Consider the following 15413-nt stretch of genomic DNA (forward strand, 5'->3'; position numbering starts at 1 on the left):
AGAGTGGCACAAAAATGAACAGTGACAGCGGCGCACACCCATTGTGATGGTGCAACAGAAAAACCTTTCCCGGCCGGCCGAGCTGAGGAACACTTTTCCGCGAACCGCGTTGAACATAAAATTTGCATTATCGATTTTGTTGTGGAGAAATTAGTTTAATGATTCATGGAAAAAGTTTAATTTATATGATAAATTGCACTACAAATTTGCTGCCCATTTTTTTGCGCCTCCCTTCATTCCATTTGCCACCCAGCGCGCCCGATCGAAGCCCGAGCCAAAGTGTTGGTAAATAAAACGGGAATGTCGCAGGAAACGGAACGGAATATCCGCTGTGTGCTGGCGCTGCTGGGCTTCGGTTCACTGGCAATCAGCCAGGACGAACGGCACCGGGGGCGGGGACAGTCATCAGGAAGGGACGATTCTCACCAACTTCCGGGGCAGCCGCTGCTGAGGCGGGTGCCAACGGCCGGTGCCGTTAACGGTCGGCGGGAAGGGAGTCGGCTTTAAGGAAGTTTGTGCGCGCTCTGGGGCAAGAAAATATTCTCATTAATATTCCGAAGCACCGGAGAAGATGATGGGAGTGTCAGAATGATTAGTTGGCTCGCCGAGTGGACCGGGGGCCCCCGGAGCACCGGAAGCGATTGGGCAGCCCAATATAGCAGCCACCGGCGGGTGGTCCGTCTACGGCCATTTTATTTCCAGTCAATTGCCAAAGTTAGAACACGACACCATGCTGGGCACACGAAGCTGGGCTACCGGAGCTCGTGAGCTGGCTGCAAGATGAACAGCATAATTTGCGACGCTCCGTGTTCGGTGTCAAAACCGGTTCCGGCCGGGGGTCCGTGCCAGGCGCTGAGGTCAACGCTCGCACACGGAGGCCGACCGTGGAGCCTTTCGTGGAATTTAAATTTTCTTACCCACCCAATCCGGCCTGGCTTTGCTGGGCCCATATTGCTGGAAATCAAAAGTCCATTTCCATATTTTCTTATGCGCTCGGTGAGAGGGGCCCTTTATTTTCCCCCCGAAACCCGATCCGAAAGACACGGGACGGATCAGAAAACAGATGGCTGGCGCGCGCCATATTGCCAAAGTCAACCGGTTGCCAATGAATACGATGATATTTCCGTTCGGAATCCTTCGTTTCCTTAGCTTGCTACAGCATCGGTTCGAAACGGCTACTCCTTTTGCCGGCTCTCCGTTCACACCCTTGGTAAGCCTTGGTTGGATCCAAATCCGTATTAATTCGATCAATCTTTTCAAGCGACACAATCGTTCGTTCGATGCGTGCCTAACGCAAGCCGTCGGCTGGTTTCCGCCACCGGAGTCTAACTACTTCCGCCGACAGTTTGTTCGCTTTGTCATGAGCGGATTTTCCTGCCACGAGGAAGGCACAGGCGAGTGCCTGATCTGACGGGCGAAGAGTTTTGCTATTGAAATGTGTGCTCCGTGCGCGTGCTGACAGCAAGTCGGCAGCAGAAATGGTGTACACTTTTTGTGCTTTTATGAGATGAGCGGGGCTTAGGAGCGCACCAGTGTGTGTGTGTGTGTCGTGTCGTGTTGTCGCAGCTTTCCACGATTCCCTCGGGGGGGATACTTAGATGTTGCCCTAATCCTCTGGCCAGAAAGGCAGTCGCATTATTATGGTAGGCCGCGTTGAAAGGGCTGATGGAGACCGAGGCGCCCAACTTGTGGCTCGGCCAACGGGGTTTATTCATTGATATTTAATGTGTGCCATAAAAGCGAAGTACCGATCCGGGAGTAATCTTGAGCGACTGGGGCGGATCTATCGGAAGTCGAGAATGACCCATTTGGGCCACTTGGGGGGGCCTGTTGCTAAAGTTGTGCCACATGTGAAACAAACGGTACTGTAAAGCACACTTCAAAGCACAAACGAAGCTCTCCCGTTGCGGAACTGCCAATTGGCAGGCGTTGGACTCTATGAGGCTGCTAATTTGTGGAAGGCAGCTGTCAGTAGTTGCCAGCAATATTTCGTTATGTTCTTTGTGAGAGGGGACATTTACCAGGTCTAAAACTACGAAATCGAATTGTGTAAACTGATGGCTCTAGCGGTCAATTTTATCCTCATCATTATGCTTTGCTGGCAACACTGCCCTCTTTTGACATCACTTCGCAACTTATCGTTGAAGAGGTTAGACCATGTCTACTTTTGTGCGTGACAGAATCGCATCAAATGCATGTCGAAGCTTCTTCGAAGCGAAGCGAAGCTCACCAGACTGTATTAACAAGACTTGGACCCTTCCGATTATCATCCATTTTCATCGATGAGACACGCATAGGCTAAGCAGCTTCCTACGATTCCTACGAGGAAGGCGAAAATTGATGACTGATTGGTTGGCTTCAAAAGACGAAGAATTCTTTCGGCGTGGCATGCACGATTTAGCAGGATGGCACATTCTTTAAATAAAATATATTTTTTATAGAACAGACTTCTGTTGCAATCCTGTGGATGTCAATTGCAGGTAAACCGTCTTCGTCTCAGCGTAAATGTCGGATATGCTCTCCTGTTACTTTTTCAGTTTTCGATACGACAGCAGCAGTCAAGAGAAGCTCATTCGTTAAACCGTTGGGCTATCGATAAAGTAGTTGATAAACGCTGTTAACCAAATGTTATAAGGTTTTTCGGATATACAACCGTTGTTTTTTTACAGCTTTTCTTGAACGCAAATCTTGCTCACTCAAAAGTGTCTCAAAGAAACAAGCAGACTACATCACACTAGAACTTGTTATAACTAATGCTAGACCTTGTTATTAGACCTTGCATCGGTAATGGTTCGGTCGATCCAATCTGTGTACTTGGCTGCATTCAGCAAACTGGTCAAGGTGTTGATACCGCACCGATATATTCCCTTCGCCACTGTGCCGAACGTGGTGATGCCTTGTAAATAATAGCGGCCATCGATGTTGACGTAGAATCCACTGCCTCCGCTTCCGCTGCACACCGGAGTAACTAAAATGTTACCGAAATTGGGGTTTAAAAACCTGACCAAAAATCAGCTGCAGCTGGTCTCGGTCATTACCGGCACAAAAAAACTGATTCGCTTCGAACAGCTTGGCCGTGAACAGTTCGAGACACCTTCGCTTTGGGCACACCGTAACGTTGGCCACTTCGAGCACCGGCGTGTAGACATTGCCTGGTCCAATGCCCCACCCTACGCTGGTACCCCAGATTCCTTCCAGCTGCTCCTCGACAGTTGGCCAAAGGCAGGCCGGTTGGGCCAGTTTACCGAACGGTAGCGGATCCCGTAGCTCAAGCAACGCTATGTCGTTGCTGAAATCTGGCGCACGGTAGTCCGGATGTGGCAAGATCTGCGCCACAATAATGCGACCTCCCTGGTCGGGGCTGCTCAGGTTGTAGGTACCGTAGCGCACCGACACTTGCCCCACCGGACGCCCCTGGACGCAGTGGGCTGAACCAACCACAAACCATACGCTGACAATCGTGGCCCCACAAAAGTAGTGCCATTCTTCGCCTACCGCTTGCTGCAACCCGACGTGAAATGGCCAAACTCTCGTCCCCGAGCTGCGCACTCCACACTCGAGTCCGACGTCAACCTGCCCACGTACCAGGGACACCGCCACACCGAAGCACACCAGTTGGCTCCGTGAGAACTGCCACATGTTTCCTTGAACGCTGGACCTGGAAAAAAACGGACACGCTGACGCAATCAAACAGGTACACGCACCATACGTGGCCGGGAGAGTGAAAACGAACCTGAGAGGCAGAAAAAAAATCCAGACTCTAAATCAAATCCTCTGACCGGACCTGACGGGAGTCTCGCCGGCGACCGGCACCGCACTGGGACTTTGGTGCCGTTCGGTGCCCGGTGTGACTTCGCTGCCTCGGGGCAGCGTCGGACGACACGTTGATAATCTAGTTTCGGCGAACGAAAGCAGTCATTAAAAAGTCATTACTGTTTATCGCAGCGCTTAAAAGTATAAAAAATGGGATCATAACAAGAAGCGACGAGTAATAAAAGCCGAGAGTGGCGCGCGGAAGCGAGATCTGCAGTGGCACACCCGGCAGGCATGTGCGGCCGAGGACCGACCGACTCCGACAGTGGAAAAACGCCTAGATCTAAGCTGGAAATGGCGAACGGGCAGGTCGAAAAATTCCCATGGCTGCGTTTAGGTTGAGGCCAGGACCAGCCGGGCCGGGCGGTTCTTTGCATTGCCCAACCGGGACGAATGCTGTGACAGAAAGGCTTTTGGGAATATAAATTACCGCGGTTTTTATCTCGCATAAGGCGTTAGCCTTTGGATGGCGGAAGACAAAAAACATAAATTTATCCAATTCTTTGTTTTTGCCAATAGCTCATTCATTCATCGTCGAAGAACTGTCGAAGGTCTCAGCTACATCATCAACAGGTCTTGTCTTTCAGTGTTGAATGTCTTTCACATTATTTTTCATGGTTTACTTGTTTTTCTATTCTTTTGAGCTTCTTGTATTACTTTACGCTGTCCCGTGTCCTGTGACCAGCCAGATTTGGTTTTACCACGACGCGTGCCCAAGACTTCTTGGGCACAGTTCTTACATGTTCTTACATACATGTTCCTAGAGCGTTCCATCTCTCGCTCGTAGTTGCTTCTTAAGTCAGCGTAGTTGCTTGCGGGTCAGCTAATTTGGTAATAAAAAAACGGCTTAATATTTTTCGATGGTTGAATGAAATTGAAATTGAATTCGCAAGGTTCATTCATGACATTTATGTGTAAAATACAATTTCCGTTGCAGAAAATTGGGAAATATGAAAAACTTATTTCCAAAGTGATAGGTCTTCAACTCAAACCGTACGATATTTGAAAAGCTCATTTTATTTAAGCTTATTTCACCACGGTGGCTATGTTAATAAGCAGAATTTTCGCTTTTTGGAGTTCGGAAAACCCACACATCGTGCAAGAGGAGCCATGTTGAAAGTGTATAAGGACTCTTCGCTTTCAATTAGTACATTAAAAAGGGTGTTTCGGAGTTTAAACGTACCACGTCTTGAAGTCCACTTCTGAAACGCCCAAAAACACACACATCACCTGAAATTGTAGAAAAACATACAGAATATCGTATTGGAAAATCGTTGAATAACTGAAAGAGATTTAGTATAAGGCCTAGCCATCTCATTGAGCAGTATAACCAATATTTTGAGTGAAGTATTGGGGTTGAGAAAGCTGTTTGCAAAGTGGGTGCCGCATTCGCTAAAAACGCGTTTGAATGCATTTTTCTCGACAACATTTAAAGCGTTTTTGATAGGATAAAGTGGATTTTATGCATCGAATTATCACTATGGATGAGACTTGGGTCTATCACCATGATCCTGAATCAAAACAAGAGGCTAAAGAGTGGTGTGACACTGGTTCTTGGGTTCCGATGTGAGTTCGTTTCCAGAAATCGGCCAAGAAGGTGTTAGCATCAGTTTTTTGGGACGCGAAAGAAATTATTTTAATTTTTTCCTGTGCAAATTACTTCCGTCTATCTTGTAGTGCGCAATGGGCTTACAAAAAGCAATGAAAAAAGATTATTTGCGGTTTTTGCTGTCGTGAGCAGCGTAAGACGGGCTGACGATGCTAGTTCTCCAGGTGTAGTCTGCAGGGGGATCTTCACGATGACAAAATGTCTGCATGTCGCGAATGATTAAATAACTGTGTTACTTTCTTGGAATCACTTCAATCACGATTTTCAAGTTCGTGTTTTTTCCACTGTTATCACAGACTATCACTCAACCGACTCCGTACGGCTGTGCCAATTATAGGTTGTGCTCGAAAGCCCGTTAGAAATTAGTCATCGTTTGATCAACGTTTCGAACCGGTTAAGTATGTAGTGCACAGTGAAATATAACAACTAAGTATTTATCATTTTAAAATATGTTTTTGTTGTTGTATTTATATATTGATTTATGTTTATAAAAAAGGTACCAATGTGACAACAATACAAGAGTTTCACTACAGCTAGTCTTGTTCTAGCCCAACAATTTTAAACTACACTTGTGTAAGGCGCTTGCGAATGTTCATCCCCAAAAAAACTAAAAAAGAAGTAAGTCGCCTCAGATTTGCGCTAATTAGGCAAAGATTTTATTATTTGACTTGTTTAATAAAATTTCTGTTCCAATTGTTTAACAACTTGCAGAAGCTTAGTTAAAACCACAATCCCGAACTAGCTTCGTACTAGCCAACACGAAAGGTAATCGTAGTGCATCGTCCGCACTCCTGTGCCGCTGCCGCCAGCGCCGCGCGGCTTGCGTGACTTACAGGAAGCGACGGTCCCGCGACTAACTGTGGTTCAACCTCATCAAATCAGAATCACCCTTCAACCTGCCGGCTCGTGACAGGGTAAAAGGGGCCGAAAGTTTCCTACTTTTTGAGTGCGTGCTTCGGTGGTATATTTTATTCCCCTGCCCTGCCCGGGGGCCCCTGCAGGCCCAGTAGCCCCCGGTGATCGCGCATTAGTCCGCGCCTAAGTGGTCAGTGCTCGGGCGCTCTCTCTCACTCACTCTTTCTCACTCGTTCGGGACCGTGGGACGGTAGAGTCCCATTTTGGTCATTACCGTAATCGGGGTGTTTTGTGAGCCGCTTAAGATTAGATAATGATTGCTCATCGCAGTCGCGAATGGCGGGGCCGGCGGACCGGACCGGAAATGGCGCCATTGCGATGCGCTATTTGTGGACGCTTTGATTGTCTATTATTCAGGGGGTCTGTTAAAAATAGAGACAGTGTTTGCAGTGGCGGGAGTTTAGAAAAGTAGGCTCTCGGTGAAGGTTGATAATTTATGGCCGTCGCTCGGGCACTAGGGAAGGCCTGCACCTGAATCGGCCGGCCGCATAATCGCTTCACGGCGCAGCGCACCCTTAATGGCGTTGGCCATCCGACAAGAGCGAGAGAGAGAGAGAACATTTCGTCCTCTTTTTTGGGGTGGGCTGGGAAAATAATCTCCAGATGCCACCGAAAGGAACGAACGATCGGTATCGGTGGGATGCCTTCGGGAAATCCTTCTCCTTAACAGGATTAGAGATTGTTTTTCTCCTTCCTGCCTTCAGCCTGCCAGTACGTCGGATTTCGATTTCGCCGATCGCTCGAACATTTCGGTTTCGGATTCCCTTGCCCCGGCCGGAAAATGCAGTGTGCGGGTGCATCGATTTTAGTTTAATTGAAATTTGTACTTCCCATTCATCACGCGGAAATCCCTTCAAAATCTATTTCGGAAATTGCACGGCCACACGACCCGACCTTGGCCGGGGCCAGAGGCTTATTTCGGGGGATCCTCTGCGGTAAATCTTGTGCAATTTATGGCTGTGAGTTTTCAATTTCCGAAAAATAAAATATTCACTGCAGAGACTCGAACCCGTTCTGGGGTCGCCTTTCAGGACGGGCAACGCATATTAACTGCAGCGAGGAAAGGTTTTGTGGTCCAACAAGCGCCAACTAGCCCAGGGCTTCGGTTGTCACTCCGAATGGCAACGTTGACGTCGGAATGATGGAATCTAAATTGGGCGTTGGACAAAAAAAACACTCATCTAGAAAAGGTTTCGAGAATCCTTCCAGGAGCCGCCGGATGACGTCGCTGATGGGCTGCAAATTAAATGCTTTCTTCGCTTGGTCCGCGGTTGGTCAGGCGCTCGGACGGAAGAAAAATGGCCACCGAAAATCAAATCAAACAACCGACGGCGGTGGGACAGTTTTCGGTGTGATTAAGGTACTTTCCAAACCGGACGAAAGCTGGGCGTCCTGGCAGAAAAAAGGGTCCTGGCAATTGCAGGGCAGGGTCCTTCCAGGGCCCGTTCAGCAGACCCCGGGCATCAAACGACGGAAACCGGAGAAGAAAGCACCGAGCCGAGCTTGTTTTTCTTTTGCATCAAACTTGATGTTGGACTTCCCGGATTTCTTCGTATTCCCGGACGTGCTTGTGCTTCCCGGACGCAACGCTGGCCGACTGGCTGCCATTTGCTGCCTTGCTGAACCGGCTGAAGACGTTGTGCTTCGTTTATTTGCTCAAGTTTGAACTGTTTATGCTGCCGGTTTTTTCTCGCTTTCCTTTCCGAGATTCGAGATTGCTTTGCTCACTTTGACTCAACTTTGCAATTTCTTGGTCCCTGCTGTTTGGACACTTGGGCTGCAATTGTTCGCTGGAGTTGGATTTATTTACCATACACTATGCCTTCAGAATGTCGGCTCAGATCGTTCGGCTGCGCATTAGCAATGCTGCTTAACTAGCATCCGCAACGCGGCGGGCCATCGGGCTGGAGTCCGTTTGCCGCACATCAACAACTGGGTTCTGGGCTCAGCTTTAATCACTCCACATGAACACCACTCGGAATCCCGTTTCATGTTTCCCGTTACAGAGCCAGCTCGGGTTCTCGGCCGGAGAAGCCTTCCCTCCGGATGGGGCCAAAAAACTCCAGCCCAGATAATTGAGGTGCTTAATCTAATAAAAATAATGAATCTCTCCGCTCCGAGTGCGCGGAACGCGGCAAGCAGCGTAGCTACTGGAAGCTTTCAGCAGATTGAAGAACAGGATGCTCGTAGCACACACACACGCACAGGCCTGGACACCCCCATGGACACTGTCCAGCGCGCGCGTGAAAGGCGAATCAAGGATTGCTTGCGGAGTTTTGTGTTTTTCTTTCGCCCCGTTTCGACGCAGACACGGACGTCAAGGACGAGCACGTTGCCTCAAGATGTCCACTTTTTGCTTCGCACTTGTCTGGGGAAGGGAGCGAGGAACGTAAAAACAGTAACATTACGCACCTCCGACCACGCGAAAGAAAAAGGGCGGTAGGCCACCGGGCCGGGCTGCCGGGCACAATGGTTGGCTAATGAATAAATTAACCTAACAAGGGTAAATGCGTGCCGAGGGCTTCGATTAAGGGGCGGGCTCTTGGCCAAAAAAAACCCCGGTACAACCCGGCGTGGCTCGGTTCGGTGCGAAGTGATGTAAATTCCGGGCGGCTACTTTCAATTACATTATTGTACAGTTGAACATTTACGCGTCTCGAACGAGCACTCGATGACGCACTTTGGCCACGGAAAAATGGTGGGCGGGTGCAAACTTGTGAGCAAAAAACAAAAGGCTAAATGCACTTTCTCTTCGCCGGAGCAGCATAATTCGATAATGTCGGCGAAAGTTTTCTTTCGCCTTAACTTGGAACCTTTTAGTCGCCACAACAAAACCCAAGGCGTTGTCGCCACCGCTAATCGGGAAAAGCCCCCAGCGCTCCAAACGCCAAGCGGAAGGTGCGTGTAATTCGCGTGTAGCTCAATTGGCTTCATTTAGGTCGGGGACTGGTCGTGTACCTCGCCAAGGCCTGGACCCCTGCAGCATGTCTGCAGTGTGGCCGATGTACGGCCGAACGGGCGGACAAAACAAGCAAACCGCCGGCAACCACCCGAAAAATGTTAAATTTTGCCTGCTAATTGCCACCCATTTGGCTCTAGGCCGTCCCCGCCATCGCAGTGTTGGCAGGCCACCGAGGATGGACACTGGCGATGAAATGTAAATTGATTAGCGCTAATGGTGCTCGCGCTGTGTTCGTACATAATGTGGCCGCCGAGTTGCGAATGGGGGCGCACTCACGTCAGGACCGGGTCCGAATCTTAGATATCCGCCAACGGGGGATGGGCCTTTGACACGAACTTTGGTTCGTTTGGTCGGTTGTAGGCCTGGAATTTTGTAGGCCGAATTGGATGAAGATATGGCCGAAGATGGGAATTCAAACGGAGTATCGATTTAACTTAGCCCACACACACGTGGAAGCGGGTAGCATGTTTGAAGCTCGGAGGCAGTAGGGAGTGCATGACATGACCTTGCTGATTTACTCAACCAACGATGCTGCTGCTGTTTAGATTGAAATAAGGTCGTGTTTATTGCCACCGCGTTTCGTGGCCTCGTGTGGAGCTAATGCGAAAAAGATGTCCTTTTAATTGGGGGGGGGCCCCCCCCCCACTCGGCTAACCATTAATCGCACATAAGAGTACCGCTCGATGCACACCCTTGAACGACACCTTTAGCTGTCATCGGCGCACGAGTGCACATCAGTATTTGATTTTCTCGCATCCGATGCTTTGACCTCATAAAATGGATCCCTTCAAGGATCCAGCGAGACACGAAGCGAGTGTACACGAAAGCAGATGGTGTGCAGGTTAATTCTCGCAAGGACCCGGTCTGCCACTCGTTTCGATTCAAGTTTTACGACGCCGTTCGAAAGCCCGCACACACACATTGGCACGCAATCTGCTTTCCCTGCGACGTGTCGTAAAACAATCATAAACGCTGCTGCGAAAGCGTGAACAAGCGTGTAACACGATAGTCAGCTCTAGTGTCTAGCGCGCTGCACCGCGTGCCACGTTCCGTCGAAAAGGCTCTCGATTTCGGGACGCCACCAGCTCGATCGCGGCGGATCCGTGAAGCGTGATTCAATAGTTTTAGCCATATCTTACGGCGGCGTGGCACACACGAGTTACACGAGAATTTATGCTCGGCTTGGCCCGGTGCTAGGACGACCCAGGACGAAACCTGGTGCACATCCCCGAGACCGCGACCCAAGAACCGGGGGCAGCGCTCGGAAGCCGGCACATGGCAGGCAACTTGTAAATTCAAATTATCTGCCGCTTCGTAATAGAATCATTTATGCTAAATATTTCTTCATTTCCGGCACCATCCTGGCCGGCGCCGGAGCGGTTACCAACCGACTGTTGCCATCTGGTACCTCGGGATGGTCTCGTGGTCGGCTAGTTCCTGGCCGGCCCCAGCCGGCTTGGAATGGACTGCTCGGCACCAGTTGGCCAAGGATACGTGTCCCACTAACATACTTACGAGCGAGCGACGCTAATACACACGGCTCGGGGCCGTTCGGCGTTTGCATAAAAGGCGCATAAATAAGGTGGCACACCCACCCGTGCCCGGGGGGGAGCGACGAGCCCGGCAACGGGAACAATACACCAATCGAGGGCCCGAAAACCCATTTGTCTTCATTCCGATTGCAACGCCACGATCCTGGCCCTAAGCCGGGAGCCGGGTTTTGGGTCGCATGGGCGCAACAGCTTCTCGGTGTCGTTCAAGAAACCCCCCGGCAAAGAAGCTGCGGAATCCCTGGCAGGCTCGCTGGTGCCCGTCTTCCGGGTTGTATTTTCCACTTCACAGTACGATTTGCGCGCGCGAACCTCGCACGGAAGCCCGGTTTGACACGCAGGCACGGAGCAGCTCTTTGGCAGGCGTTGAGCAGCAACTTTGCATAAATCGAAATGGCGTTCCGTTCGGTCGGGGTCCTGCTGCTGCTTAGTGCAATTTGTACGAAAGTATTGTGAGTTTTCGTCTTCCACAATCAGCAAACTAACGGGCTGCTCTGACGCCACAGAGTAACCTGGGAGGGCTAATAAGTTTCATCATTGTGTCCCAAATTGGGGTTCCACTCTTCACTTAAGCCCCGAACAGTCGCCCCACACTGTCGCTCGGTAAACATAAACTAATGAAACACTGAGTGAGTGTCCTTCTCGGTGCAGCACTGCAGACGGCCCTGCTGGGCAGCCCTGCCCAGGCGGCTGACTTATAATTTCACCACAACAAACCGAAAAGCACCACCAGCCCTCTTTCGGTTCACAAACCAAACTGAAACCGGGGCCGAGCCTTCAGTCTTCAGGGCGCACCCTTGGAGGATGCCAGCTTGCCTTTATTTAAGCTTGTTTACGGACCCAACAGGACGTCGCCCGTCGCCCGGCGAAGATGTTTTCCTCGGCCGGGCGCATCTACGGTGCCCAGAAATCAGTGCCCGGGGACGGCACGGGGGCCGTAGAGGTGCAGGAGTGTAACTGTAAGTGTGCATATTTTATGTGTATTGCGCCAGAGCCACTTCCAGCCCAACGCGCCGTCCATGTTTGTTCCCCCGGCGCGGCACGTTTGATGAAATTCCAAGATGGTTTTGTACTGCTAAATTGCCTCACTACGGGAACTGAAGCTGCTCACGAGGCTGAGTGGTGATAAAAAGTGAGGTGCTCTGGAGCAAACAGGGCAGGGAAATTAGTTGAAGCTCCCTGTTGCAGTCGCAGTTGATGTATGAAAGTAGCATCATTGTGGCCAACATCCGACAGGCCAACCTTCCCTACAGTGTGTGTGTGGTGGCAGGATAATCGCCGGCAACTGTCGGCTATCTCGCTGGGGATCGCTTTGCTGCAGCCAGTTTGGAAAACCGGACGTGCAGGGAAGAACGATGCCTTGATTCGCAGATTAAAGTGTCAATGCATGGCAGAAGTTGCTTTGTGAATCCTCGACGATGTGACTTGTGTTCTTCGAATCGAATGGACGTAAACGTTTCTTGTTCCTGAGTGCAGTTAGAGAAATAATCAGACAAATTGAGTGAGTTTTGACAACTAAACTCAGCATGAATCTTTAAGTTCATTCCCAATCTAAAGGTCACTGACAAGTCAACCTAATTAAGTATGGATATGTCGCACGTGAGATCTTGGCTTCGCATGTTGATAATACTTGCTCCTGCTCGATGTTTGAGACGACGGCTTCACTTGGACCTTAGAATTGCAGCCCGGTTGTCCCTTACCGGATATAATGACCCACTAGTAGCTCTTAGTCGTACATACATATAACAATTGCTCGTCACTTCTTGGCTTCAATATGTTCCTAAGATGATACTTCCAACAAGATTCCAATTTTTGAATTCCATCCCTGAAGTGAGAAAAAGGAAGGGCTTCAAAATACGCTCCCACGGCTATTAGAAAATTAGCATTTGATGAAAAAAAAATTAACTATTTTTGCAAACTCGGTTTTTCCTGTTTTTTTTCCTTCAGCTCATCTAAAAAGATACAAAAATAATCGGAATTTATTGTTTTACCAGTTGGCAAGTTATCCGTTAACAAAATTCCATTCGCATATAAAAAAATTAAAGAAAAAACTAAAATCAATCATAATAATCAATCATAAATCAATTTAGGCAATTTATAGGGACCGCTAGTACATGATTTTCGAAGAATGGTAGAAGAAGCAGAACGATTCTACTTCTTGCACAATATGTTAAATTGACAGTATTGTTAGTATTTTGCATCTCAAGTTCAAATTAATAAGCATCCAGGCATCGTGTCCGATGCCAGTTTTGCCTGCAAAGAAGCACAGCGACTCGATCACAAACATGAACCGCTCCACAAAATAACACGCTAGGGCGCTTGAAGGCTCACGCTTACCACCGAAAGATTTCAGATGATTAAGCTACCCTATTTTAGTGAAAACTTTAAGTAAATCCGTTAGGCGAAGGCATTCGTTTTCTTCCCAATTAGTGTTCTGTTGAAACTTTGGACAGAAAAGTTCGTTCGTTCGTGTCCAAAAATCGACACTGCGATTGTATTGCACCAAGACAAACTATCTCGTCCTAACTGTGCGGCTGGCTCCCGAGCCAGCCGAGCCGAGCACTTCTTTTTAACCTCAAAAATCTGCACGCGGAAGCGCAAGGCACACCTTGCGGCACCGAGCCGCAGTCGCAGGCAAGCATCGACACCATCGGTGGCACGATCGCCGTATAATTCATCGCGTTCAGCCGTAGTTTCCGCAGATTATTTGCGGTTTAATTTTATGATAATATTTATGTTTCATTAAAAATCAAATTAAAGTGTGGCCGCACTCTGCGGCGGCGGCGGTGGGACCCCGGGTGACGCGCCGGCAGACTAGAGCTCGCCGGGATCGCCGCGATTGTAGCTGTGGCGACACCTTCCCTGGGCTGGGTGGTAGAAAAATCGGTACGACCCGCCGTGCCATGCGCCACAGTCCTGGAAGGACGCAAGCACTGCAGTTCTCGGCAGTTCACCGGGGTGGGCTAGGGAAAAAAGCTCAGCACTGATAGCCCGACCACAAACCGCCACCGTCGTCGTCGTCGTCGTCGTCGGGAACGGTTAGCATGAGAGGGAACCGCTGTCGCGAGCATAACGCGAAATGTCCTGCCACATGCTCGGTGCCATGCGATGAGGCATCGGTGGTTTTGGTTTTTTTGTTTTCCGTCTCTTTTCTTCCAGCTCTTGATTTCCCGTGCGATGTTCATGCCATCCTCTTCGTCGCCGTGGCTTAGATTCATCAACACACACACACACAACTAGAATGGCCACCAGCACCAGACGAGAACATCGAAAGTGGTTGTTGAGGCAATTGGAGAAACCGTTTTCTTGTTCCGATCGCTGGCATCGCTGGTACCGTCGTTGCTATTTCGATCCCGTGGGACGTATAAACGGCGAAAGATGATCGGCCATTTTGTGGCGGTGTTGGTAGCGTCCTCGCGGCCCAAGGACCTAATCGGTAGCGACGGCTGCTCATAGAGTGTTGGTTGAGAATTTAACTAACCATCTTCACGCGAACGGAACGTCCATTCACTCAGGCGACACTCCTTTCCGTCTATGGCTTGCCACATTGGTTAATAAGTTCCGCTCCTGATTGCGGTAAGATATGATTTATTCGAATGGTCTCCTTTAAGAGCTGCAAGGTCACTCTTTAGCCTTTCTTCACTGACTCACAGCGGTGGACAACTATTAAGAATAGGTTTTTACCTTCTTAATAATTCATAGTTCATTCCGAACAAAATACATTTAAACCATTTAAAATCACAAGAAGCCATTGAAGGTTAGTGTTTTAAAGGTGGATTGATTATTTTAATGCCATTTTCACGTTAGAGTCACGGCTTATTGATCGCTGTGGTAAGATTTTATCTTAGTATCGAATGGGTGCGCCCCAAGCTGGCCCACCGACCGACGGCCGGTAGTGAACTAAATGTTTTACAATGTTGCAGGGATTTTCAGCGCAACAAAATGGACTGTGCTCGCTCCGCTCCGTGCTGCTGGTTGATGACGATAATCGTAAAGAATATGAAATTTAATTTCAAGCTTGGTTAAACAACCAACAACATCGGTCGTTCCTACTACGCTCACTGGGGCGATGATGGTCATAAAGTATTGTGTTGCACGTCATAAAGAACACCGCCGGAAGGGCCACCGGCTGGCGTATGGGCATTCGAACGTGCATTCCAAGTGGAGCGGAGGATGCAAATCGGTAGCCTGAGTGCTGCACCCCGTGAAAGCATATGCCGGAAATCGATAACGATGTTTAAAACGCGTCCCGTGGATTACTTAGTGTTTATGAATTATTTTACCAAAATAATTAAACCTATACAGACCCTGTTCTGTAACAGTGAAATGGCGAGGCATCGCGCACATTCTTCTGCGTGGTCTGTAAGTTTGCAAAAAGAAAGCATGCCACCGAAAGAAGGCATGCCCCATTCCGTTTCCGTGTCGGATCGGACCATGGGCGTTGGTTGGGGCAAAAAATTTAAATCAATTTTCGTTTCATTAGCATAATTATCGTCATCTGTTTGTTTATGCAACCCCGCCGCGTTCAAAGGACCGAGCCCATCTACTCAACCATCCATTCATC

The 15413-nt window shown here is 49.2% G+C and overlaps 1 protein-coding gene across 1 annotated transcript; it reads right to left on the minus strand.

Moving 5' to 3' along the window:
* Positions 1 to 2756: 2756 nt before the first annotated feature.
* LOC128266923 (ovochymase-2-like) lies at positions 2757 to 3639 on the minus strand. The gene is made up of 2 exons (XM_053003713.1): positions 3039 to 3639; positions 2757 to 2968 (listed from the first exon to the last, which is right to left on the minus strand). The coding sequence occupies exons 1-2, from the start codon at positions 3637 to 3639 to the stop codon at positions 2757 to 2759; spliced, it is 813 nt and encodes a 270-aa protein (XP_052859673.1).
* Positions 3640 to 15413: the final 11774 nt, after the last annotated feature.

The sequence above is a fragment of the Anopheles cruzii genome, chromosome 2, assembly GCF_943734635.1.
Source record: "Anopheles cruzii chromosome 2, idAnoCruzAS_RS32_06, whole genome shotgun sequence".
Classification (NCBI taxonomy): domain Eukaryota; kingdom Metazoa; phylum Arthropoda; class Insecta; order Diptera; family Culicidae; genus Anopheles; species Anopheles cruzii.